This window comes from Hoplias malabaricus, chromosome Y (assembly GCF_029633855.1).
Source record: "Hoplias malabaricus isolate fHopMal1 chromosome Y, fHopMal1.hap1, whole genome shotgun sequence".
NCBI lineage: Eukaryota > Metazoa > Chordata > Actinopteri > Characiformes > Erythrinidae > Hoplias > Hoplias malabaricus.
Genome location: NC_089820.1, coordinates 15,380,070 through 15,401,229, shown reverse-complemented (window position 1 = coordinate 15,401,229; position 21,160 = coordinate 15,380,070). Strand labels below are relative to the sequence as shown.

Genomic DNA, 21,160 nt, shown 5'->3' with positions numbered 1-21,160 from the left:
CTTTCTCAGAAAGTTCTCAGAAAAGCGCATATATCGTTCTCTTAAGATACATTTACCTTGGCATCATCAACATTTTTATTCCGTTTCTACAGCTTGTTTAGGCTGGGACCTTTCTTACTGTCATCGTATAAAATAATATTTAAGCCAAAAGCGTTCTAGATGTTGAGCCCCCCCCCCACCCCCCAAGAGCCCCAAGGGCCCAAGAGCCCCCCCCCCTCCCTAATATGAATGGCCATTCAATAAAGAGCGTCTCTCTCTCTCTCTCTCTCTCTCCGTGCTAGAACAAGTGTATGGCACACAGGGGGTGTCTCATTAATAACTAATGACCGCAGGTTGGACCTCACGCATATAAAGCCCACCGGGACCCTGCGAGAGGGAAACGTTTCCAACTCCCTCCTTCGCGCGCAACGACAGCAAGATTGTCACATCTCAGGTCTTCTTCAGTCCCTCCTCAGTCTCTCCAGAGTTTCCCTGCTGCTCTAAACCGAGCTCTCCGTCTCCAGGGCCGTGCGCATCCATCTGCTCCGCTGTGTGTGCAGATTCTGAGAGGGTCTCCGGAAGGGTGCGTCTGTACCTGAGAGTGTGTCTGTACCTGAGAACACAACGTGTCGTGATGGGCTCAGTGCTGCCCGCCGAGGCGCTGGTCCTGAAGGCGGGACTGAAGCCGCAGAGTCTCGCCCTCTCCGACATCATCACCTCCGACATTCTGCACAGCTTCCTGTACGGCCGCTGGAGGAGCGCGCTGCAGGCGGAGCAGCTGTTCGAGGAGAAGAGCTCCAGCATCAGCCCCAAGACAGCCTTCACCGCGGAGGTCCTGGCGCAAAGCTTCTCCGGAGGTCAGCCGCCTGAACTCTCCCTGTTTTCACTTTGGTTTAATTGTTTAATTCACTTTGGTCCAGTTTAGATTATTGTGGTTTTTATAGTTGAGTTTGGGGTTGATTTAGTTTTGGTTTAATTAACTTTACAGACCACTGCTTTTAAAAGGACAGCTTTAGGACATCTTTACACTATAAGTTTTAATAAGTTTGTGCGCTCTTGGACCATTGCTTGCCTTCAGTGTAATTTGCTCTGGTTGTTCTTAAAGGTGCTGTTTTAAAACCCTGGTCTAATTTAGGTTGTCACAAATTTGAACGTGTTTTTAACACCTTTATTTTACTTGTGTTTTGACTATATATATATATATTTGGTTATTTATAAGCCTGTTGTTTTGAATGTTTTGTTACACCTCTTTAAAAACTTTAGTTTCTTTAGTTTGAGGTCTTTCATAGTTAAAAGCATGGGTTAATTTAAGTTTATTCGTTCTAATTTTTATAAGCAGGTTTTGAGCTCATTTAGAGGAAGCTCGCTCTGAAAAAAAATATTTTGAAAATCCAAGTTTGGGTAAAAATGTAGTTTCTTGAAAACACTTTTTCTCTTTGATTCTGAATTTTGAGAAGCTTTCTATTTAAATTTTTTTTAGATCAAACATGTTTTTCAGGCGCTTTTTTAATCTAATTCTTCTCAAGACATAAAGTTTTAATTAGAATACAATTCTGAAAAAAGAGTAACTCACACTATTAAATTAAAAGGATTTTGTTTTTGTAGTTAGCTATGTACGGAGAGGCCAGGCTTTAGTAATAATATATAAATAGTGTCATGGATATTTCCTGTATCAAAGTTTGTCTGTTTCCGGTAGCAAACTCTATGTTGATTTTTTTTTCTAAAACAATTTTGTTCACATGAAATGAAACTAGGCTCGACTAAATAACAATTCGCTCCGAGCTGCAGCAGTTCAGCAGCGGGAACCTGTTTTCAACAAGTTTCTCTGTGCCCGGTTTGTTGAATGTGTATCACTATGCGCCTAAAAGATCTGGCGAATCTGTCAAAGAGGATTTCAAGGTTTAGTCCTGATCCCGAGTCTAACCGGAGCTGACAGAAATAAGGGCTATTAAATTCATACGTTTGCAATGAGAGCAGGACTATAGACAGAGAAAAGCTCTATTATTCATTCTAGCCCCTCGGTGACGGAGCCGTACAGAGTCTTTTCTTTCTTTTCAGCGGCTTTTAAAGTTCGCTGCCCCGCCGTTACTGTACCGTGAAGACTAATTCTGTTTCTATTCACACCGTGTCGGCCTCTAATCTGCTCTCAAATTCCTCAGGCATCTCTCACTCTCCCTCGCTCACTCTTTTTAAGCCCTCATTTTTTTCCAGTGCAAATTCATGGCTCCTAACTTGTGAAAAGGCTAAATGAGTGTGGAATGAGCCACTGCTCTGAGAGCATGTCTGACCCGTCCTTTTCAGGCCAGAACTAATCGGCCCTTTCACTGCTTTTAAGACCTGTTTACCATTCATTTGGCTCGTCGCGAGGCGCTGGGCTCACGACGCTGATACACTCTTACTCCCTCACACTGCGCTTACTAACCCCAGCTATCCTACCTATGGTTATAGATACACTTGTTTCATTTTCTTTTAATTCATTATTTTATTCTTGTTTTATTTTTTAAAGTACTTTTTTTCCTTAGATACATATTCTCTAAAATGTTCCACTCTTAACGAACGCACACAACAGAGCGCTAGCATTGCTACATCAACTGTAGCTTCCGGCTGGATCTCCAAAAACTTTTATGCAAATAGTGTAAAAGTACAAAACAATTTTTTGTTTGAAAGACCACATTGTAAAATAAAAGTCCCCCAAATTTTCTCTACGCAATTTTTAATTCCCTGACAAAAAACTTTCAACGAGCGGAACCTTTTTCGTATTATGGGACCGTGAAGAAACTCATAAAAGTTTGAAGAACATAAACATAAAGGTTTTAGGAAGATGCCTTACATTTATAAAGGACCTTCACTTGTTGTAAACCTGTAACAGCAAAGTAGCTCCCAATCACCCAAAGATAGAATAAACCTCACAAAGTCATTTTAAAGTACTTTTTCTTTTAACAATAAATCTCTATATAATGAGAAATTGTCTTTGTTTCTCGAAAAGCCATGTTTGGAATAAATTATATATTTCAACCACCCACTAAGCCCAATTATTGTTTTGTTTGTTATTTACAGAAGTGCAGAAGCTGTCGAGTCTTGTTTTACCCAGTGAGGTGATCATTGCTCAGAGCTCTATTCCTGGAGAAGGTCTTGGCATCTTCTCTAAGACGTGGATCAAAGCAGGTACTGAGATGGGTCCCTTCACTGGCCGTGTCATTAGTCCAGAGCATGTAGACCTCTTCAAGAACAACAACCTGATGTGGGAGGTGAGAGCAGGGCAGCAGGTGTCTCGATCAGTTCCTCACAGCTTTGTGTGCCGTCTTCATATGTGAAGGTCACAGGTTTAACCAAGGCTGTGGTTTCTTTTAGGTCTTTAATGAGGATGGGACAGTGCGCTACTTCATTGATGCCAGTCAAGAGGACCACCGCAGCTGGATGACTTACATCAAATGTGCCCGCAATGAGCAGGAGCAGAACCTCGAGGTTGTGCAGATTGGAAGCAGCATATTTTACAAAGCTGTAGAGGTCAGTCTGATAACAACATCAAGAAGAACAACTAAGTATTGATCAGGAAATAAATACTAGCTTTTAATCAGGAAATTGTACTATATTCCAGTGTTAATTTTTTTTATATATTTATAAAATGCAGATTTTTTTTAAGGCAGTGGATAAACTGGAGATTCATGACAACTTGACTTAACTATTTGAAAGCTTGATAGGTTTTTGTATTGTTTTGTGGCGATTTAAAGAGCTTTTGAATGTAACATATATATATAGATCCACAGTTGTTAAAAAACTTTCTTAAATCTTAAATATACAAATAAAGTACATTTTTCTTTGACAGTGTAATAATACGTAAAATAATATAATAATGATCACAGCACTTTTTCTACGAATGTTGAAAATGACAATTCTGAAACTATTTCTCCTCTTCAGACAATACCCCCAGATCAGGAGTTGCTGGTGTGGTATGGGAATTCTCACAACACTTTTCTGGGTATTCCTGGGGTTCCTGGCATTGAGGATGAACATCAGAAGAAGCATAAGAATGGTAAGTTGCCTCAGGCCTACTGGATTAAGAAACAGATGTGTGTTACAGAGCTAAAGCTGAGCCTCAGGTGACAGTAAACAACACCTTCTGGCTTTTCAGATCTTTTCACTCTTATCAGTTAAGGTGCTACAATTGGTTCATTGAACTATGCCAAAGAACTTTTAGTTCCATAAAGAACCATTATTTGCTAATAGATGTTAAATTGAAAAAGATCTTGTATCAGATGAAGGTTCCTTAAACCTTTAAAATGTTCTTCCCACTCACGTCTCTTTAACAAACCTTGTTCTTTACCATAAAAGCACCTTTATTTTTAAGACTTTTAAGTTGGTCACTGTGTCTGGGCCACCATTTATGAAAAGAATGTTCTGAAGTAATGGTGTGTAATGTCGGGTAGTCACCGCGCTGTTGCTTTGACGATCACGTGACGACTTTATAGCCTGGATTATGAATGTGTCACTTGTTCTATGAGTCGTATGCGAAAGTTTGGACACCCCGCCGTCAAATGTTTAGTTGAAATTCTAAGTGAAAATAAATTACATGGATTGTAAAAGTGTGTGTATATATTGCTAAAATAAAACGCAACCTGTGCAAACACAAAGGCGAAACAGACTTTATATTTTAGCTAAATTTTACATTTTTGTCATAAATTGTGCAGGATATTTACGTCTGTTGTTTGTAGAAGACCAATTACCACATGCATTTTGATCAGTTGTCCCCAAACTTTTGCCAATGTCCACCACGTATTAAAGGACGGGAGGACTGACCTCTTTCCTTCTCTCCTTGCTTTTTCCCAGATGACTTCCATGCGTGCGATACGTCCACCACGAACGTGTCGCTGGCCACGGCGGGACGCATGCGTTGTGTCATCTGCCACCGAGGCTTCAATTCCCGCAGCAACCTGCGCTCACACATGCGCATCCACACGCTGGACAAGCCCTTCGTGTGTCGCTTCTGTAATCGCCGCTTCAGCCAGTCGTCCACGCTGCGCAACCATGTGCGCCTGCACACGGGCGAACGTCCCTACAAATGTCACGTGTGCCAGAGCGCTTATTCGCAGCTGGCAGGCCTGCGCGCCCATCAGAAGAGCGCACGCCACCGGCCGCCCAGCACAGGGACCGTGGTGGGGCTCCAGGGGCCTTCCTCACCTCCTCCTCCTCAAATCACAACGGTGCCTCATCCGGCCTCCTTAGTGCACCACATCCCCACCATGGTGCTTTGAAATGACCCCCACAGTAGTGACCACCAGGTTTAGGACTTTTAGACCACACCAGAAAGCACATCGGCACGAGCCTGAGCACGTTGGCAGTGTCTGTGGATGCTGTGTGATGGCTCGAGCCTGGCAGTGTTCCTCTATGGCTAACTGACTTCATGCCCCTGAGAACCCAGATTGTGCCCGTTTTTGGGCCAAATTCTAAACCTCACATATGTGCAACATGGGAAATGGTGACTGGCCAAAATATAGTGACTCCAGAGCAGGCAGGGGCAGTTGGTGTGTTTATGCTGAATCTTCTCAAGGGACAGAAACAGCTGATTAAACGAAACTCCCTACGCCAAGCCTAATGCATTGAGAGATTCTTCAGTCAACCAAGTAGAAAAACACAGTACAGTACATTTTATGCATGCAAAAGTGATGCAGTCATGAGGTAAATTCCCTCCCTGCACTGAAAGCATGATGCATTAATGCTACTCCAGTCAATTGTGCACATAATCTCCAAGTACATGAAGCACACTAATTTACTTGGGGTTGCACAAAGACATCAGGGACGCTATCAGCATTTCCGAATATCAGCTACAAAATATATCACCACCAGAATCATATCTCAAACCAGTTGTATTTGCTGTACTCCAGAGGAACAGAACATTAATTTTACATTGGGCTATGGTACTAAAATATCTGCATTTTATTAACTTTTCTGCATTTGTATTCCTTCAAAAATAATGGCTATGTAGCCATAAATGTACATTTTAAAAATCTTTATATATCTGTATAGATTTTTCATGTACAACAAACACATTGCACAGACAATTGCCCAAAGTACGTACACAGAGAGACAACATTGGGCTGGTGTAGTTTATTCAAGTGAAAACTGTGCTTTTGAATCAAGTAAATTCAATGCCTTTTCACACGCACAAGAGAGCTGCTCAAAGTGTACAACTGATTTATCTTTGCATGCACAGTTTTTCTTACACTGGAGCAGAAACCCGCAAAAACAGTCCCCAAACTTTGTCCCCTAAACTCAGATCACAAAACCAGGATGCATATGAAATTTATCTTAATGCCCTCTGAATACAAACATATTCATTATAATCTAACCCCGCTAACCTGACCGCTCTTGGTGGTCCATGTCTGAACAGGCCACTAGCCTAAAAGGTACCAGTTTCAGTGGCTTTCCTAAGCGCCACCTAGTGACCCCAAGAGCGTAAAGCCTCAGAGCACACTATTGTAAATGATCAGTGTAAAGTAATGTGAATATAATTTTAAATTTTACTTCCACGATTTACTGAAAAGTCACTTTATTTGTGTATGTATGTAAAACCTAAAGTTAAATAAGAATATTTGGCTCTATTATATTATGTTTGCAGAGATCAACTTCTTTGAATATTCTTCTCTTATGCTAATAAATGATTACTTCAATACGTTCCTCCTGTAATTTTCTTTGTTTTTCCTGAATTTCTTTCTTTGAGAGTGTCCTTGTTAAGATTATACGTGCAAAGTGCAGATTTATGCAGATCATTGATTACACCATTATACAGAATCAAATAAAAGTCAGGGAAAACATTATGAACTTTTTTAAAACGCTTTTATTTCAGCAAAAAAACAATGATATCTTAAGGTTAGTAAAGAGCATATAAAATAGAATCTGTTTGTTTTTATTTAGCACATCCCCTGAAGCAAAATCGATGCTATGCTTGGCCTGATTTACCAAAAGTTGCTAACCAAAAGGGCAGCTCAAGGTAGTGTGTTGAGCAATGAAATAATGCAAGTTTGTTCACACAAAACCAACTTCAACTTCTGCATTCAAAGCTGCAGTGCAGGCACATTTAGACTGAAATATCTAGTCAGACATACAGTGACAAGTTCATCTTCACAGAGTGCACTTACATAAATATGTACAGTTCTGTACAAACAAAAGAAATCTGCAGAGAGCCCAGTTGTAACCTCTGAGATTTTGAGTAAAGTGAATACATTTAAAATTATTTGTAAATGAGCACCACAATTAAAACAACATCTATTTGTACTGCTATAGCTATTGCTGTATAAAGATATTACTACATTAGTTTGTCAAATCCAGAGACCTTCAATGACTGAATTTCCAATCAACAGCGGTATTTGCATATTTTTCAGAAGATAACCATTTCAAGTTCCATTTTTGCTTCAGATCTGCATAAATATACAAGCATTTATGTACATTCCTCAGTGAGGTGGTAACTAAGAAAATGATATAAACAGAAAATTAGAGCAAAAATTAAAATCATACACAAAAGCTGCTCTTCTCAGAACAATGCACTGATCGCCTCCAGAACCCAGACCTCAGTATCATTAAATGTGATTGAACTGGATTGCAACTTTTACGACAGAACTTCGGAGGCATGGAGAAAATGTCCTGCAGAAATAGTGCAGGCTACAATAAAGGCAAAATATAGACATGTTAAGTTAACCAATCAAAATGATCAGTATTTCAAATGAATGAGGCGAAATTATGAACAAGAGCTCTGCTTAAAAGGAATTTGGTGCATTAGGCCTAGGTCCTACATTACTGTATATCTGTGTTTGTGCTATAGATCTGTGAGCTCTGACAGTATTTGACTGATTTCAGAGGTCAGTGCTGGGGTTGATAGAGCAGACCAAGGTCCACCCTTCTCTCCACAGCTGTGTTTTTGGGAAACTCTTGCACCATGAGACATTTGAGCTGATGATTAACTGAAGACAAGCAGAGCAAATCCATCAAGAACTCTGAAGTCAGAGCTGTAACCCCAGGCCTCAGAGGAGCAGACAGTAAATGATGGGACTTTTATTTCTGCTGTGTGTTTTGCATGTGCTGTGCTGGACAGAAGCTCAGGAGAAAATGTAAGAGTTTACGAGTAAAGTCTATTAGCACATAGAAGCTCTAACATTGCTCTAACAACTTTTGTGTACAAACAATTTTGTTAAATACAAATTCTGTAATTATATAAAAATGCACACTTTAAAAAGGTCTGTTTTTATCTATTGTTACAGTTTTACATAAACATCACATTGAACATTTTCACTTTAATTAGATGCACCAAATAAGCAAATTTGTGATTGAAATAGTGAAGCTGTGCTTTAACAGAAACGACATTTTGATTTCCATTTAATTTGATGCAAACTAAATAAGTAAATATAACTTTTCATATACCTCATATTTACTGTGTTGTGTAAGTGCTTTCAGTTCATTTATATACAGCCACTTACTGCTGGAAGGTCTAGCTTCAGACATTTTGCTTGTTTTACAGGATCTTGTTTAAAGTCTTCATTTGCTGCAGTTCACATAAACATATTCACTGTCATTTTTGCTGTTATTTATTTAAATATATCCTAATGTCATGAATGAGCCATCTGTTGCTGGACACTGAACCTGTTAAAGATTTGTCATGTTAATGTCAATAGTGTGTCGTCTCTAAAATCATTTACATTGTTGAATTTAAACAACATCACTGTTACCCGCTGTCCGAGTGGTTAATAATGTAAAATTATGACCTAAGAACAAGATGGAATGAATCATTTGCTGTAGATTTTCTTAAGTGTTTATAGTTGGGTGACCAGACGTCCTCTTTTACCTGGACATGTCCTCTTGTTTTAGACTTAAAAAAATGTCCGGGCGGAATTTCACAAACGTCCGGGATTTTGTTTTTCTAGAGCTTACATAGAACTTCGAGAAGCGTTTCGTTCACAAACTAGTCCCGCCCTCCCCTACTCCGATTGGTTCGCTTGAGTGAGAAGGGGGCGTGGTGAAGTAGTCTAAAATCTTCTGATTGGACGGTCTGAGTGTAGAGCTACCGTTATTGGTCGATAACCTTCTCTGTAAACATTTAATTGGTCAGTCTGCACGTCAGTAGTCCTTGTTTACGTCAGGCAAAGCTCATGTACCCACCCTCATCTGGAGCAGCTATGCCGAAACGTAAATTAAGTTCTCGGATGAATTAAAAAAGAAATTCCCATGTTTTGTGTAGCAAAGAAAGGTGTAAAGGACCTAAAAGCACGCATAGGTTCATCTGGTCACCCTAGTTTATAGGCCACCAGAAGTGCTGCAGTCTGCAGGCCTTTGGACACTGGCCGCACTTAGAAAACTTAGCCTGGTTTTTAGTAAACTGAACCTGTGCACAAAATGTGGAGGTGCACAGTACTACACAGTAAATTCACCAGTGTTAAACCAACACTATTAGTGTTAACACTGAGAATGTTAAATTATTACACTAACAGTGTTAATTTAACACTAATAGTGTTGATTTAACACTGGTGAATTTACTGTGTACGTTTTCTCATAGCAAAACCAGGAGTGCCATAACTTTAGCATAAATCTGTATATGACAAATGAAATATACTGATGGACTGAACGATCTGTCTGTTTTACAGGTATCTCATCACAGCACCAAAACTGTGGCGAGTGGATGCTATGGAGACAGTTGTGGTGCAGCTTTTTGGCTATGATCAAGAAACATTAGTGACCCTTAACCTTAAGGAGTCACTTGCCAAGGACGCCAAAGTATATTCAACAGAGACTCTAAAACTCAATGCGCGGAACCAGTACCATGTTTCAGCTACTCTACGGGTACCAAAAAACTACTTCTGAAGCCAGTACAGTTCTAAATACATACTACAGTGCTACCAAATACTAAAGACCAGAGAATCTAATTCTTCCTTATATATTGTGCAACACTAGCTTAAGGATTTTTATAATGAATGCTAAAATTAAAAGGTGCCAGGTGGAGACCCATTGTTACAAACAAATTACTAAATGTAACAATGTAGTTATGCCCTTAAATATAAAAGGAAAAAAACGTGAGTGAGATGTGATATAATTTCCCTAACATTAAGAGGATTTGCAACATTCCCATTCTATACGTTGTTGAATTAACCATTGCAGTGTTAATATGAGATCTATATATTTATACAGTGTGGATGTTAATTCATCACTGAGGTTTTTGCTGTGTAGATATTTGGTTAGAAAACACTGGAATGTTCCTTGAAAAATTTGTCTTTTGATATTGACATTGCTCCAAAGTAAGTCATTTAATGGCATCACTCCAAACAGCTCTTTATGCACCTTCATAGTTCTTCATATACTGTGCTGTGTAAAATGTTTTACAGAAGGTGATTTTACCTTTGTTTATTATTTATTTATGTTTATATTTGTTTAGTATTATTCAGAGTCTCAGGCTATATATTAACTATATTTTCTCAGATATTCCAGCATCTCCACAAACAGGACCATGTCTACCTAGAAGCAGTGTCCAGTTCCTTCTCTCAAAGTGAAAAGATACCAGTCACTCCTCATAATGGCTTTCTCTTTATCCAGACTGACAAGCCTCTGTACACACCAGAACAGAGCGGTGAGTATGATGGGAATTGTGTCAGATTAAAGCAATAATACACGTGAGGGAATGCTACAATATGAGATATTTGCACTGTGGTGCCTGTATCTCTATAGCATAAACTTTGAGGGTATTATTGTTGTTAGACCACAGTTCAGTTGTTGTCATTTATTGTTATTGACATTGTATGAATTGTTTGTTTATCAACATCAAAAGTAAGATAGCTTTATTCTTTCACACATTCATTTTAACCCCTAACTGTTTAAAATTAACTGCATAAATGGGAGCCAAACTAGTTCCACATTGGTGCAAAAGACCTTGCGTAAGTTATGTGTGTTTTGTGGGGTAATACCTAAAGATCTTCACTGAAGGTGAGACAGAAGAAATGTAATTGGTTGCCAGCCCACAAGCACGGATCAATGTGACTGGCTAGCACACACTGGGCAGAGATTTTCAATTATGGCACCAATCTGCTGCACCAAAAAGTGTAACCAGTTACATTCCTCCTCCCTACAGACCCACTTTGAGTAGTGATTTTGGCACAGGTGCAAGAACGTCTGTCTGAATTCCATTATTGTGCAATATTGGCAATTCTGGAATGTTTTCCACACTGCAGGTCGAAACAAACTCTGGTTTAATTGTAAATGAATAACTGTTAAAATCTCTTATCGGCCAACGCAAAATCATTCTAATTCTATATAAATGCAATGTAAATGTTATATGTAATGCTGTGTAATGTAAATGATTTTATTCAGTTTTTATTAGCATACTTGTCATTTCATGTCTTTTGTTGCACTTTGTTTCTGTAGTTGAGGTGCGTGTGTACTCTTACAACGAAGAGTTGAGGAAGACTAATAGACCTGTCTCCCTCACATTCATGGTAAGACTCTCCTCTCACTTAAATTATTAAGTAGGACTGGATGTTATTGGAAAAACCCAGAGAGCAGTATTTGTTTTTCTGTGATACTTTCATACTGCAAGATTAAAAAGGTCAATCATGACATGTTGTCACTCACATCATATAGGAACAAACCCTGTGTATCCAAGACTGGGGCAGATATATCCTGCCTTTTGTAAATTTGTCATGAATATTATTCATAATATTATACTATTGCTCAGTAAGAAAAATAATGATGGAGATATGCAGATAAATGCAATGCCATTCTCCTCCAAATTGTCATCTTATGCATACACATACACACACACACAATTTATTATAAAATCTCCATTTCCACTTGGTCTGTTGACACTGAACAAAAACTATCATGGTGTCTAACACCTGCACTTTCCACAGAAGCTGACTTAAATGCTCTTATCTTATCTGCATACGCAGACTGTAATTAAGATGCTAAAACAATATACTGTGCAGCCCTAATATCATGTTTTTGGGGGGTTTGTACAGTTTGCACTCTAAAAAAATCACGCAATATGACTGACAGAAAAGCACTGATTAGCAGCTCAGTTGAAAGCATGCTGTGAAACATGAGTGAGTGTGTTACAAGCTAGTTCCATGATGTGCTTCACAACTACAAACTATTAAGAGGTATAGATACTTTACTTTAAATGTATATTCTTTACTTTAAAGAACCCATATTTTACTTTCTTACATGCATTTTTTAATTTTTCCATAATTTGTTTGTGTGGGTTTATGTATCAAAAATAATTTAAACTTTTCTATCACATAGAGTTAGTTAAACAGCATGTAAATGTGCCTTTAGAGGTGGTATTTAAACAAAAAAATTAGAGAATGTTTCTTCACCATTCGCTAGCTTTGTGGTCTGTTTGCGTGATGAAATATTCTCCTGTGTTTGCATGCAGCCCTATCTCTAAACGGGGAAAAAATACTAAGGGTCTCCATCTGAAATGGCTCAGGTTTTTCCTCTATGAGTCACTGGCTAAGACCTTCAAACTTTAAAAACAGGAAAAGAGATGAGGATGTTGCTCTATTTCTGAAGTATGTTTGCTGTTGCAGATTAATAAAAGGTGGAACTGACTCCAATTCAGGAGACAGCTAACTGTATGAAAGTAAACACATACTGAATGTGCCTAAAAAAAAAGCTTGAATTACAAATGAGTTTCTGTGGTAATTTGAACAGTGAATTAAAACTTACAGAGAAGTTAAACTTAGCAGTGTACAAGCTAAAGTTGGTTTATTACTCAAACATACAATTTCACCTTAAATATGCCAAGCTTTGAATGAATGAAAATGTTAAAGCTAAATTGCATAGGCTGAATAGATGTACAACAAATACATTTAGTGTCAATGCTTGTGGAGCAATTCCTAAACATTAATGAGCATGTATGTATGTTAGTATGTAATTGAGTTACAAGCCTGTTCTCTGGGAGTAGGAGTGGATCAGACACAGCAGTGCTGCTGTGCCAACCAACAGGTGTCCTGTGGGCAACATTCAGTGACCACTGACGGCACAAAGTGTATAGCAACAGATGCGCTTTCTCTGACTTTACATAGTACTGCTGTGTCTGATCCACTTGTACCAATGCAACACACATTAACACACCACCACCATGTCAGTGTCACTGCAGCACTAATAATAATCCATCACCCAAATAATACCTGCTCTGTGGTGGTCCTGTCTGGGTCCTGACGAATATAGAACAGAGTGAAAAGAGGCAAATGGAGTATGCAGAGCAACAGATGAACAAAAGTTTGTCATTGCAGAACTACAAAGTGCTCCAAAGCAGTCATTGGAGTATGGACAGTGACAATAGAAACAAGGAGGTGGTAATAATGTGATGCCTCCTTATTGTATAAGTTTTAAATTTTGCAGTTTCATTTGGCAGAAATGGGGCATTTATATGAAGTGCTTTATTATTATGTTATTTACAAAACCAGCCCTAAAATGTTCATGTTACCAAAACAGCTCTTCTATGGCATTTCTCCAATGAAAAATCATAGTGAAATATAACATATTTGTTTTTGTATATAGGACCCTGATGGTATCAAGGTGGAAGTTATTGAGTTGACAGATATAAATGGAGTGAAACCACTACTTCCAGCATTTAAAATACCCCTGAAACCCAAGTAAGATGAATTTTGTATTTGTGTGTGTGTGTGGGTGTACATCAGAAATATTTTGTTTTATTATATGCTGTTTGAGGTGTTTTAAATTCTGTAAAACTCAACCAATAAGTTAGTTATAGAGGTTATGATTAATTTAAAATACATTTACTGATTTTATGGTAGTGATAGGAACCATGGGTCATAATGTCTACATAAGCAAATAGAGCCATTTTATTTCTGGTCAAAACCTTTTTTTAGGGGTGCTATTTTGCTTCAAAGGGCATTTACCATTGTATTAAAGGAATTAATCACAAAATCCATCTCAAAACTATTATGAATTAATATCTAAAATGTCAGGCAGAGTGTTCATAACTGTTTTATTTACTAAAGTGTGTAAAGTCTGAAACTCCATCTTTAGGTTTGGAGTCTGGAAAATTGAAGCTTCATACTCTACTTTCTTCAGTACCACTGCTACCGCTGTATTTGAGGTCAAGGAGTATGGTAAGAGCCACACTCATAAAATACTTACAGAAACTGTTAAATGGACTACCATAACTGGTCAGTTTTAGCATTCTCCTTCAAGCATGTATATCATTTTTATTGGCTTAACTATGTTTAGAACATTAAGTTAGAAAATAAACATTTTATTACCTTGATTTTTCTGAAAACATATTCTTTTTATGCATGAAATGATCTGTTACATTGTTTTTTCCTCTATTTTTTGCTTTTTAGTACTGCCCAGCATCTCGGTGCAGATCCACCCAGAAGATAACTACATCAGCAGTGTGAACATTGCAGCCTTCAAATTGAAGATATTTGCCAAGTGAGTTTCCATGACTTACTCACTTCTGATTAGACCCCACATCTACCTATTGGAAAAAGGATTGTTTTTCAGAAATCTAAAGTAGCTAAGTTTAATGCTGTACTTAAGGGTTTTATATGTTCATATGTGTGTGTGGGTTTTTTTCTGTGTTTTTCTCAGATATGTCAGTGGGGCACCAGTTGATTCAGCAGAAGTCTTCTTGAGATATGGATACATCAGTAACAATGATGTAGTCATGTTACCTGCAACATTAAGACAGTACAGAGTAAGTGATATGTTTTTTATATATATATGGGTATAATAAATTACTTAAGGACTAGCGCCCCCTCCAGAATGTGTTCCCACCTTGTGCCCAGTGATTCTGGGTAGGCCCCGGACCCCCCGCGACCCTGAACTGGGTAAGCGGTTTCAGACAATGAATGAATGAATGAATGAATGAATTACTTCTCACCCAACTTTAACTAGGTTATTGCCTCTTTCAGATGAACAATGGAGAACTGGACATTGAATTAGACATTGAACGTGCTCTGTCCATGATGAGTTCTGGGCCTAAAGACCTGCAGGATATGCACAACCATTTCCTCCGTGTAGTTGTTTTGCTGCAAGAGACAACTGGTCAGTCTGCAGAATCTGCTGTTTAATATATAAAAAAAACAAAGATTAAGTAGTTGATGAAAGTGATTCCACTTGTTTTCAAAGGAATGGCATAGACAAAATGTAATTTTTGCAGAGGGGCAAACGCTATAATTATGTTAAAAACATTATTGTAACCAAAGAAACTTGAAAACACACATTGCAATTATTTTACCCTTTTCTCCTGACTACATTTCTGATGAATGCTAGTTAATACTTTCTTTTATCACAAACATATACTTTATTGTTTACTAAAATCACTGCAGCATTGTAAATTGTAGCCTATGCACACTGAACTGAGCTAATCTAAGTGGACCAATATAGTGCTATTTGTTTTGAGAGCATTGCTGATGCCAAAATTGAATGGACAGTTTTATTTATTCAAGGTGAAATAAAAGTATGAGAATGCAGGACAGATTACATTTTGTAACATTTTTATATTGAAAATATATTGACAAGTACAATCTCATACTTCTTTACTGTCAGGTGGTATCTCCCAGGAAGCAGTTCTTTCCCATGTGAAGTTTGTTAATGCTCCATTTTCCTTGAGTCTAATAGCTACTCCTGCTTTCATCAAGCCAACTTTACCATACAACATCAGAGTAAGTTCTGTTTGCAGATTACTAATAAAAAGCACAAAGGCAATATATTTGAGTACCAATTCAATTCATTTCATTCAGTAACTAAACTTTAACATTCTATCACTTTTTTGTCCGTGTTCTTCCTCTAAAAATGTCCATTTCTTCATTTTCAAAAAGCCTGTGTATTGTTGCTGTAAAACAATTTTTTAAATTTTGAGTTAATAAAATTTAGTAAAAAGAAGGACTAATAATATTTGTTTTGTAAAAAATCAAAAATATGGTGATATTTGTTCTGACACCAATCCATTTCTAGTAATTTCAGTAGTTTATTAAATGGAAATTTGCCCTAAATTTAGTCAGTTTTATACTATTTATTTATTTATTGTTTTGACTGCAGGTCTTAGTGAGGGATCCACTAGGTGAACCAATGAAAGGAGTTCAAGTGATGGCAAGAGGAACATTAACTAACTCTAATCAACAACAAGAGCCCCTCAAATTCCTTGGATACCAAGATCAAATCACTCAGATGTCCCAGGGAGATGGTGTTGCATATTTCATTTGCAATATTCCAAGTAATGCTGAAAAGGCTGTTTTTACAGTGAGTAAAGATGTGTATTTAATATATTAAAAGTCCATACAGAATATGTTTGTGATCCTCTAACATGTGTTTTTTAATTGCAATTATGTAATAACATAATTTTGGAATAGGACCAAGAACAAAGTCGTCCCCTCAGTCCTATATACACTATATACTATATATACACTCTGTGCACTCACGTGATTTCTGTGTCAGACAAAGTCACTCCACCTCCACACTGTCTCTACCCCTTTTGTCTTGTATTTATCCATCCAGTTGGGGTAGGGGGTTGGCTTTATACATATTCCGAAGCCATCCTGCCCAAAAATACATCTCTGAGTTCACCTTCCCTAATCAGCCTTTATGGGCGTGGTCCGAACTTGCATAGTACCAGTTAAAGTGCCATTAGCAAGTTAACTTATTTTGTATTTTTATTACTAAGTAACCTGTAGATTGTCATTTGCAGATTTTTGTTATTCTTGTAAAATACGTTTAAACAGAATATAGATCCCTGGATATTGTTTTTAAAAAATGTAATATCTTGCTCCTTTTTAAAACTGGGATGCCATTATCTTCCACTTGACTGAATAAGGAATGCTGAATGATTTTGTGTTTCAGTTTGAGACTGCTGACCAGCGATATCCTGCAAATAGCCAGGCTCAACTTCAGCTCAGAACTGAAGTTTACCAGTCAGTCAATCAGCGCTACCTATACATTGATTTGCCCTCTCACTCGTCTTCTTTTGATGTAGATGATTATGCAAGTATCAAGATCCACTTTTCTTATCGTGATTATCTCCCGCTCAAAACCTTCAGCTACCAGGTAACAAACACACAAGTGGACTGATCAACTCAAACATTTACAGGAAGTAGTTAAATTTACTCCATTGTCATGGATTTGTGTATTCTGAGTATTTTCACATTGCTATATTTTCATTGCAAAATATTGGACCTATTTGACCTATATGAAACTAGACATGACTCAGTAGGAAGCAGTGTATTCATTGTTTCATTTTTACCTTTATGTTGTTTTAGGTGATTTCAAAGGGGAAAGTTGTAAAATTTGATACACTCAGCCGCATAAGTGAGAAGTCTCAAAGCATCAGTTTTAAGGTGACTGCTGACATGGTGCCATCTGCCCGGCTGCTGGTCTATTACATCCTGTATGGAGAGCAAACAGCTGAACTGGTGGCAGATTCCGTCTGGCTTGACATCAGGGCCAAATGTGTCAACGGTTTAGATGTAATATCACACTCTACTTCATTTATTGTCATGTTTTATTTGTACTGTATAATCAAATAACAAAGATATCACTGAGGTTATGGCAGAATATAAACAGAGACTAATACAGATGAGTAATTATAGAGTTTTAATGAGTGGCCTGTTATGCCATGTTTTGAGTTTGTTAGCAGCTTTGTTAATAAAGAACTGTCTCAGGGAGGTAAGAGTAAAGACTTTCAGTTAGAGCCCAGTCTCAACAGTCAGATTGTGACATAAAGGCTCAGATCAGATTAAATGGGTAGTTTTTCCATTTGGCACAGAAACATACAAATAGTTAGTTCTGATATTTGACTCTAAATATTTAAGAATATTTAGAGTTTGGTTTGTAGCAGTGTAACTGAAAGTGTAGTGCTAGAGAGGCAGCACAGATAAGAGGTCTCCCAGAGGTATCAACCACCCTACCATTAAGTATAGTTGCTAGGTAAGGTAATAAAGTTTTATTCTAACAGTATAAATATAATCACATTTAAAACCAATGTTTGACTTAATTATATACATCATTTTCCCTTGTCTCTTAGGTCAGCCTGAGAACCTCAGAAAAATATTACCAGCCTAAAGACAAGCTCCAGCTGTCAGTGATGACTAAGAGTGATGATCAGAGGCCTCTGTTGGCTATTTCTGCTGTGGACAAGGCTCTGTACACTCTGAGATCTGATGATAAAAGCCCAATCAATAAGGTCTACAAACTCCTATTTTTCAAAAGCAGCTTTGTTTCCTGATAATGATTATAACAGTAGAAATATTTTCATCACATTTCGGCTCAAATTGCTTAAAAGATTATGTTTTTCTTCTATGTAAGCTTTGTTATAAGTTCTACTTCTATGTAAGTTTGTTTCCATCACACTGTCTTTTAGTAGTAGACACAAAGATTTAATTTCCTATTCAACATGTTTATTGCATAAGTTTTCATGATATCCCATTCTAAACCCATTGATATTAATATGGAGATGGTTCCCCTTTTGATAATAGCTTGCACTCTTCTGGCAAGATATATAAGATTTTGGAGTGTTTCTGTAGGAATTTTTTGTCATTTGTTCAGAAGTGCATTTGTGAGGTTAGATGACGATAGGCTCTAGCTCACAATCTCCATTTTAGTACAACCAAAAGATTAACAGTGTCGAGGTCAGAGCTTTATGCAGGCCAGTCCAGTTCTTCCACATTAAACTAACCCAACCATGCCTTTATGAAGCTTATTTTGTGCACTGGGAAAAAGGGTAACCCTTGTAGTATTATTCCTCCTCTACCAAAATTCACAGTTTACAGATGCTATCAGGCGGGAAATGTTCTCCACAGTCTAGTGGAAGCTTATATTACACCCTTCCACTTTTAAATAATACCACTCACAATTGATTGGAGCATCTAAGAAATGTCACATGGTTTGTTGCAATGGTGGCATCTTAGTTAGATTACCTCATTGAATGATTGTAGACACCTGTGACAATGAAACTTAATGAAACACCTGTTTACACAATGATTAGGATGTTTGTCCCAATATATTTGTCCACATAGTACACGTCACCAGCTCAGTATCCCTATTTTATATTATATTTATTTTGATTATTATAAGTACAGCTATCTGTGCACAACTTAAAACTGTAACGGTTATATCAGAGCAATTTTGGGCTATTTGTTTTGGTCCATTCACTAAGAGTGAAACTGATATTGTCAAACTATGTCCAAATATTAAAAAAAAACAAAAAACACATGAATATTTAAGGTTATTTGTGTATGTGTGTGTGTGTATGGGTGGCTGGGTGTGTTTGTATGTGTGTTTGTTCTGACAGGTGCTACAGCATTTGGAGCACAGTGACCTGGGCTGTGGAGGAGGAGGAGGCCGAAATAACATTGACGTCTTTCGCCGAACTGGTATAACTTTTTTCACCAATGCAAATGTCAAGGCCGCCTCTGCAGGTAAATAATGTCAGGAAACATAGTCTATAGTTTTGTGTTTTTGGGGAGCATTTTTGTCTGATTAATAAGGGAGCTAATCCACAATGTCTACTACAAATGAATGTCACATATTCTGCTATAACCTTGTCTTGTCCTCCATTTGAACAAATAGAAATTTTATAATGTGGAGAACTGCAGTTCAACAGATTTTGCTTTTTTTTTTCCAGATGATGTGTGCACAGCTGTGGTCAGACCAAAGCGCTCCACTTTTTCATCCAAGGTGTTTTTGGAACAAAAAGGTAAGGCTAGACACACACTCATATTTGATCAAAAATGTTAGACTTCAGCTCAGTAATGCTGCTATAGCATGATTAAAATTACATTGCTGGAAAATCTTGTTAGATCAATGGAAATTTAAGTATTGTGTCTGAAAAAAAGAGAGTACTCCACTGTTTATTTCATGTTTATTTGTTACATTTACTTTAATTTTAGCTTAACATGTACATAACCCTTTAGATATCACCTACATCTGTGGAGCTAAGATGGATCTGGAAAGTGTTTAAACCAGTCAGAGCATGATTTTGACATTTTTGATCCAGTTGGAAAATCACATAAGGAGCAGGTATAAATTGTAATGTTTTGTTGTTGTTCCTCCAAGTAGAAATTCCAGATGACACTCATAAAAATACAGCCAGGAAAAAACGGTCTATTATCCCCCTAAATGATAAGTTTGAGGTAAAAGGTGAGTGTTTCTGAAATTTTGGGAAAGGGCATTGTATATTTTCTATATCAGTAAAGCACAAAATATTTAGTATATTTATTAGGGATAACACTTGTCTATATGCTTGATGTTTACAGAAATAAAGGGAGAGTCTCTGTGATGTAATTAAAATTTTCTCTGTCCTGCAGCCAAACAATATGGGGCTTATAAATACTGCTGTCTGAATGGAACGGACAGTACCCCGACTCTGGAAACCTGTTTGGATAGAACCAGGCGGTTACCTATAGAGGACAAAAGATGTAAGAAAGCATTTTTTGATTGCTGTGTCTATGCCCAAACTCTACGGGCAGAAACTGGAGACCGCATTGTCCTGAGTCGTTCAGGTATGGAGTTTTTTTTGGTTGCAGTTATAGAAAAGTGTACATTTTAAATTGTAAAAAAAGAAAAACTGAAAGATGTAAATGTCTCTGGACTGCAGAAGTGAAAGTCTTACTGGATGGGAACGCAGCACAGGTTCGCAGCTATTTTCCAGAGAGCTGGCTATGGGAGGAACATGAAGTGAGTGGCAGGTGAGAGCATCGCAAAACTTCATACTTCTCTAATAATTGTAAATCTAATATAATGCCTGTCAAAATATTTTAATAAAAATTAGCAATATTTATTCAAAGACATGTGGGAAATTTTACTACAGATGTAAAAATTGAGATCCAACTTTCTATAATGAAATTTTAGATGTTTTTTTTTTTAATCAGCATATTAAACTTTCTGTTATTTTCTATATGCGTGTTATACAGTAATATGGAAAATACAGTATAATTTATATATCATTCATTCATTCATTATCTGTAACCGCTTATCCAGTTCAATGTCGCAGTGGGTCCAGAGCCTACCTGGAATCACTGGGCGCAGGCAGGATCACACACTGGACGGGCCACCAGTCCTTCACAGGGCGACACATTCACTCACACATATGCACACATTTCAGTTGTCAATAAACCTACCAACGTGTGTTTTTTGACCGTGGGAGGAAACCGGAGCACCCGGAGGAAACCGAAGCACACCGGGA

At 37.6% G+C, this 21,160-nt stretch overlaps 2 protein-coding genes across 3 annotated transcripts in view; both read left to right on the top strand.

The window, feature by feature from the left end:
• The first annotated feature begins 613 nt into the window (after positions 1-613).
• On the top strand, positions 614-6,544 carry LOC136679503 (PR domain zinc finger protein 12-like). Its single transcript, XM_066658071.1, has 5 exons — positions 614-836; positions 3,037-3,227; positions 3,331-3,486; positions 3,898-4,012; positions 4,807-6,544. The coding sequence occupies exons 1-5, from the start codon at positions 614-616 to the stop codon at positions 5,229-5,231; spliced, it is 1,110 nt and encodes a 369-aa protein (XP_066514168.1). The 3' UTR covers positions 5,232-6,544.
• Positions 6,545-7,979: 1,435 nt separating this feature from the next.
• Positions 7,980-21,160, top strand: part of LOC136678674 (complement C5-like) — a 31,379-nt gene continuing 18,198 nt past the window's right edge. The window contains exons 1-19 of one of the 2 annotated variants that reach the window (XM_066656765.1): positions 7,980-8,081; positions 9,609-9,804; positions 10,438-10,585; positions 11,377-11,447; positions 13,516-13,610; positions 14,008-14,090; positions 14,322-14,412; positions 14,572-14,677; positions 14,895-15,027; positions 15,532-15,647; positions 16,024-16,224; positions 16,822-17,025; positions 17,238-17,444; positions 18,002-18,160; positions 19,268-19,394; positions 19,601-19,672; positions 20,035-20,115; positions 20,283-20,477; positions 20,573-20,663. In XM_066656765.1, coding sequence (XP_066512862.1) covers positions 8,014-8,081; positions 9,609-9,804; positions 10,438-10,585; positions 11,377-11,447; positions 13,516-13,610; positions 14,008-14,090; positions 14,322-14,412; positions 14,572-14,677; positions 14,895-15,027; positions 15,532-15,647; positions 16,024-16,224; positions 16,822-17,025; positions 17,238-17,444; positions 18,002-18,160; positions 19,268-19,394; positions 19,601-19,672; positions 20,035-20,115; positions 20,283-20,477; positions 20,573-20,663 — 2,444 coding nt within the window. In that variant the 5' untranslated portion in view covers positions 7,980-8,013. Of the gene's footprint in view, positions 8,082-9,608; positions 9,805-10,437; positions 10,586-11,376; positions 11,448-13,515; positions 13,611-14,007; positions 14,091-14,321; positions 14,413-14,571; positions 14,678-14,894; positions 15,028-15,531; positions 15,648-16,023; positions 16,225-16,821; positions 17,026-17,237; positions 17,445-18,001; positions 18,161-19,267; positions 19,395-19,600; positions 19,673-20,031; positions 20,116-20,282; positions 20,478-20,572; positions 20,664-21,160 lie in introns of both variants that reach the window. The other variant, XM_066656764.1, reaches the window with a different exon arrangement.

Excerpts from the sequence above, each read along its gene's own strand:
- LOC136679503 (XM_066658071.1), top strand. The coding sequence starts at position 614 with ATGGGCTCAGTGCTGCCCGCCGAGGCGCTGGTCCTGAAGGCGGGACTG. Across the intron at positions 837-3,036 it reads GGCGCAAAGCTTCTCCGGAG|AAGTGCAGAAGCTGTCGAGT; the intron begins GTCAGCCGCCTG and ends TGTTATTTACAG. Across the intron at positions 4,013-4,806 it reads TCAGAAGAAGCATAAGAATG|ATGACTTCCATGCGTGCGAT; the intron begins GTAAGTTGCCTC and ends GCTTTTTCCCAG.